The sequence below is a fragment of the Abrus precatorius genome, unplaced genomic scaffold (assembly GCF_003935025.1).
Source record: "Abrus precatorius isolate BTA unplaced genomic scaffold, Abrus_2018 Scaffold7, whole genome shotgun sequence".
Lineage (NCBI taxonomy): Eukaryota > Viridiplantae > Streptophyta > Magnoliopsida > Fabales > Fabaceae > Abrus > Abrus precatorius.
Genome location: NW_020874417.1, coordinates 3,690,623 through 3,696,622, shown reverse-complemented (window position 1 = coordinate 3,696,622; position 6,000 = coordinate 3,690,623). Strand labels below are relative to the sequence as shown.

Sequence of the window (6,000 nt, the reverse complement as noted above, 5' to 3'; positions counted from 1 at the left end):
TTTATTATGTCCTTTCTCTCTTCGGGAAGAAGAAAAAACAGGAAAGAGAATAAAAATGTTAGAATGATAAGTTTGTTTGTTTATTTATTTACTCAGTATTGTCACAACAAATTAATTATTTAAATATCAATTGAACTTGTGTTTGATATTTTGTCATGTCATCTTTATATGTTTTTTAATACTCTCAAAATTAAAAATAAGCATTTTACTTCAGACTGTACAAAAATTATATGTTTATATTAAAAATAAAATTTTTATTTATCGATGTTATAAATATTTTAAACGAATTTATCTTAAAATATATTTAAAATCATGAAAGTTAGTGTATTTTACCTTTTTATTAAGATTTTTTATTTTAAATTTTTATTAACATCTTAATAATATTATTTAATACCTTTTTTTATGTATATAAAAAAGTCGAACTAAAAAAATAAAAAAGTTATCAAATTATTAACTTGAAAGTACTTAACTTGATTTTAAATTATTATTTTTTTACTTTTCTCGATATGTTTTTATTGATAATGAAAAATATCATATTAGTTTTATTATGTTTGTCCATAGTCCCATGTCAATGTCATGCCAATTTATGATTAGGTGATATTATAAAAAAATAATGGTAAAATTAATTTAGTAAAATTATATTTTCTCACAGTGACATCTGAGAGTTATTTTATTTGTTAAACAGGGTAGGTTTTTTTATTTTTTGGGGGGGTCATGTAAAACTGGGCTCAGTAGTTTTGCGGATATTCAGCGAACAAGTTCCAAGAGGGCGTTAGTATTTTCTAGAAACTGGACGATGGGCCGTTGCCTGAAGAATGGAGCCCAGGGCTTGAGCCCGTTTCTTCAAAAGAAAACTTCGGGCCCAAATTTTCCGAACCCTATTATTCTTAGGGGATTGTTTTTCGCTCCCCTTTCCGAGCCCGTTAGTATTTTCCCTCGCTGGTTTTTTTAAAATATTACATTCTATTAAATACTTTAATTATTATAAAAAGTATGTATTAAATTTTTTTAATAATTTTAAGATAATAAATATTTTATTTATAATTAAATTTGTTAACATATGCTTTTTTAGACACGTATTAGAAAAACTCACTTAATTAAAAGTTATTTTTAAATGAGAAGATTAAACTAAATAAATTTAATCATAAAACCATATTAACCAATGATAACGCGAAAAGAGTATATCTTTTTTCCAATGGCTTATCGTGCAAGTTGCAACACATTTTTTTAAAGTGTAAATTACTTCTTTTTTTTCTTGAAATCTTTAAATTACAACTTTTTGAGTTTGAATTTAAAATTATACTTTTTTAGAGAAATAAAACACATTATATATATGTGGTTTTTATTTTTTAATATATATTTACAAGTACATGTTAATAAGTTAAAAATATAAAAAACTTCATTATCTTTAATTTATAAAAATTGTTTATCTATATTTTTTTAATGATATTTAAAACATTAAGTAGAGAATATTTTAAACACTCTTTAAGAAAATTAATTTTTATTTGAATTTAAATTACGCTGCTCTGTTTGTGATATCATATTTGTGCGTCATCATCCAACATAAATGCAGCCATTAACGCTTTCATAAAGTTGCAGAAACGCTTACAGATTACAGGGATACCTGTGATTTTGTGAGTGAAAACTAGTCACACGTGGAGTTCTGTGTGGGCTAACACTTTCTTGGTTTTTGATATTTTCTATTTTCAAGTTCGGACAGCTAAATAAATGCTTTCTTCACTCAAGAACCATGAGTTACTAAATTTTATTTATTCTGAAAATGGAAATTGTGAGACAGTCAGGGTAGAAGGTCCATATTTACTATATAATATGATTTCATAGATGATGATCATAATAAAGCTCCTTCATTTTCCTTGTATAAAAATAAAGAACCATGGTCAATGAATTAAACAACAACAACACAAGTGAAAAATAATGTCACATCATCAAATAATGCTGACAGAGAAGCAACAAAGTAAGAATAAAAAATGGAAAAGAAAAAGCATGATTATTCCACGCAGCCTCCTGCATTTTTGGCACCCCATGAGGAACAGGACCCATTCTATACATAGCACAAAACTCATTATAAATTTTATTATATGCTGGAATTTTCCTTAGGCCATCTAACTCTTGCCTAACAGCACAAACTCCCACGCATTGAATTAATGAATACGGTTCACAATCACAAAACATAGTCATTGCAAATCATCACTCATGATAACGTGACAAAATCAATCCACTATAAATTCGCTTCAATTATCCCTATTTCCCACACCCTTTTCTTTCGATTCAAGGCTTTGAAATTTATATCTCAGAGAAAGCAGAGCCAGAACAGAGAAAAATAAAACAGAGCAAAACCAGAGAAACCAGAAGATGACCTCTGTTTGCATATCCAATTGTGTCAACGACGCACGTGACCCGCGTGTTCCGGTTCGAGCAACGTACGTGAACCTCTACAAGTGGCCGGAATCTGATGCGGAGTTTGTGAGATCGGTGAGTTCGAATCGAAGAAAGGGTTCGCATGTGTATGGGCACCCCAGGGTGGTGGATAGCATCTCTTTCAGACAGATGTATCTAAGAAGCTACAAATTTTCGAGGAAAGAGACGGTGCCAGAGAAAACCCAGAAATGTTTTGGGAGAGTGAAAGAGAAAATGGCACACAGGGGAAGGTCTCAGGGTAGTAGGAGAAGGAAGTGTTTGGTTTGGAGGAAAATGAGAGAAATTTCATGTGCTGCTCTGTTTAGGATTTTCCACAGGTTCTTGTCTTGCGGAGCTAGTGTAGATGTTGTCCATGCAAAATGTTGACTTTTTGTCTCTTTGATTAATTTAAGGTTTGAACTGCCAAATTCCTTTTTTTTATTATATTCGGTTCTTATATTTTATTTTATTTGCTTTCTGAGTTGGGTTTAAGAATGTGTGAATGTAAGGGATCTCCAGAGTAGGGAATGTTGTGGTTATGGCTCTCTCTATCTGTATATTAATTTTTATTTTATTTTCTTCATTTGCATGCAGTAAAAGATTTGGTTAATTTTGCTTCCTTTTAGTCTTTCAATTTGTCTTACCTATTCCAAGACTAGTTAAAGTTTTTGATGAACTCAACTCAGGACTCTTCCAGATCCTTGGCTTCTCTCTTATTCATTTTTGTTTTTGCCATGTGATACTGTGGAGATAAGGCCTAGGAAGTGCTTTGGCTTTTTGCCACTTTCAAAAAGGAAACATGGGTCCTTAATTTTCTGCATGCTCTTCCATTTGGGTAGCTAGCATGAGTTTCCAAATCAATGTACACATATAATCTTGTTACTCTTCTTTTATTGTCCGTTGAAATATAGAAAATTATGAGTGAAATTCATGAAGAAATTGTCTAATGAATACTTTTTTTTGAAGGTGTATAATGGATAATCAATTAAATAAAAGTCACTATTTTGAATAATTAATTGTGGATCATGCATATGTATACATATAGTATAGTAACAAAGGGTGACTTGGTGGAGAAATTGGAAACTTGTCAAAGCTTTTGACTAATGTTTGAGACCTTAAACAGACGTAGTTATGGAAAACGAACGAGTGTTTCTTGCAGGTTTTGAGGCATTGCACAATCTGTTTAAGGAGGCTGAATCTTTTGATGATAAAATATAAGTACAGTTGTTTTTATATATTTTTGTACTTTTCTCTTTCATAATCTACATTAATCTTAAATATTGAGCTTTATTATGCAAATTAATAAAGTAAAAGTATAGTTTAATTGAAAAAATGGCATCAAAATACTTAAAAACTTGGATTAAATTTCATCCAATTTTAAATATAATTACAAATAATGGCAAATAAATAAATAAACGTGAGGGTCAACTTATCAGTATTTTATCATAAAAGGGAGAGAGAGACAGCACAATGCTTTGTGGAATTTTTATTAGTACACTTATATATGTCTTGCAACACTACTTTGTTTATTTATTTTATCCTTTTAATTAATTTAAATTATACTATTTTTTTATAATTTTATCCCGAAATTTAATTTTTTAAAAGCACCAAATATAAAATAAAACACATATATCATGCTGCATTTTGTTTTCATCCGCGTAATAAATACTATCCAAATTTCTCTTAGACTTACATTTTGGAACAAATCTAATTTATAAACACCCAACTGTAATCATATTTATTAAATTTTTATTTTCATTCCATTATCTATTATTTTTAGCTTTGCTTAGGATTCTATTGTGTCCTGAGATGGAAAGGGAATGAGTAAGTATAATTTGAGGAGTGTGACTCCGAAAATTCCGTAGATGTCGAAAGCCAGTTGTTACGGCCTTGGTCGCCGTCACTCGTGAAATTTTTTTTTATATTAATTATTATAAAAATTTATAATTCATGTTAACATGATTGAGCGATTGTGTAATTTTTTTTATATTATCTATGCGTTCAATTAAGTTTTTATTTTAAATATAAAAATAACTTAATTCAAACCAATTTTATAAACTGTATCATTTAACTTATACTTCAATATTAGTTTCATCAATTTCTATAATTTTGGAGTGATCAATTTACCTTCTTCAAAGTAATATGCAATGTGACCAATAATAATCACAATGTGGCTTAACTGTCTCTTAATTAGTTTGTCAATGTAAAAGGGCAATACTTTATCTAAAAAATATTTGAAACGATTACTCGATAAGTTTCAGTTTAGTGAGCAATGATCTAGATTGGATGAGAATGATAGGGTCTAAAACCAAATCTTCAAGTTGAAATGGAGGAATTGTCGCCATTAATCATAACGTTATTCTTCAATTGGTTAACTGTGCAGAGATTATGAAGAATTACAAAGAAAATGTGTAATGATTCATCCTCTTGGATTTCATTTCAAGTTCAATGCTTTGAAGTGTTGGGCAATAGAGAACAGTGGTGGGCATGGAGAATGGGCGTGAATAAACAAGATAAAATATAATCATAACATCCACCAAACCCCATTGGCTTTAGTGAAACTTGCATTCTAATCCTGGTTCTGGTGGGGGTCTAATCAGTGCTCTTCCTTGAGCTCAATGTTCAGTTATGAGGCTAATGTATAGCACTAAAGTGCTTAACAATATCATGACCAAGTGAAACCATCATTCATCAGTCATCACAATCATTTTCCACTAAGTTCAATTCACATTCACACGCAAGCGCTTACTAACCTACATACTTTTTATATGTTTATTCTGACACTTTAACCATTTTAAATGCTTATTAATTTGAATTTCTTATGTAATTTTCAACATGTAGTATAAGGGAAAAAAATACACGTTGGCCCCATCATGCTTAATATTAAATTCACTTAGTTGACCATTTTGTTGCTTAGCATTTAGCAACTAGTTTTGTTAACTGCGAAATAATGTCATACCTTAATTATATGCTCAACATGTTTTTCTTCCCTTTTTATTGTCGTTTGCAAAAGAGCTGCACATAAAAGGGAACGGGTTAATTGTCGATCCTTACTAAGTTTAGGTTAGAAATTATAGCCCATTTTGGCTTGGTTGATATTGTTTTCTTAATCAAATTCTTCACGTCAGCATAACAAAAAATAAAATAAAATCTAAATCTAATTAAGGGCCTTTTCTCGTTGAATGCTAGAGGAATAAGATAGTCAAGTTTGTTTGATTTTATAAAAGAGATTCTTTTGGTAGAAGAATATTTTTAAAAGTGTAATGGAATTTTGATATTTAATTAAAAAGTGAAAATAATTTAGGAGGAATATAATTAATATGAAAATGTTTATGACTGTTCTAAAATGTTTATAAAAAAAAGACAAATTATCTTTGCAATAGTCCATCATTTTATTCATTTCATTATAAAAATTAAAGTAAATGATATTTATTTAAAATATAAAATTTACCTGCTCTTCTTCTATTTGACTTTTTCCCTCTAATACCCTCAACGCATATCTTATCATAATAAAGTCCACATATTTATCTGCATCTGTAATGAATGGGAGGGGTTATGGCTTTTAGAGGTAATGCTATCATG

The 6,000-nt window shown here is 29.5% G+C and overlaps 1 protein-coding gene across 1 annotated transcript; it reads left to right on the top strand.

Moving 5' to 3' along the window:
• The first annotated feature begins 2,218 nt into the window (after positions 1 to 2,218).
• On the top strand, positions 2,219 to 2,805 carry LOC113870767. The gene has a single exon (XM_027507217.1). It carries the CDS (start codon positions 2,374 to 2,376, stop codon positions 2,803 to 2,805), a length of 432 nt encoding a protein of 143 aa, XP_027363018.1. The 5' UTR covers positions 2,219 to 2,373.
• Positions 2,806 to 6,000: the final 3,195 nt, after the last annotated feature.

What these genes read in the sequence shown, in the direction of transcription:
- LOC113870767 (XM_027507217.1), top strand. Translation starts at nt 2,374, where the DNA reads ATGACCTCTGTTTGCATATCCAATTGTGTCAACGACGCACGTGACCCG.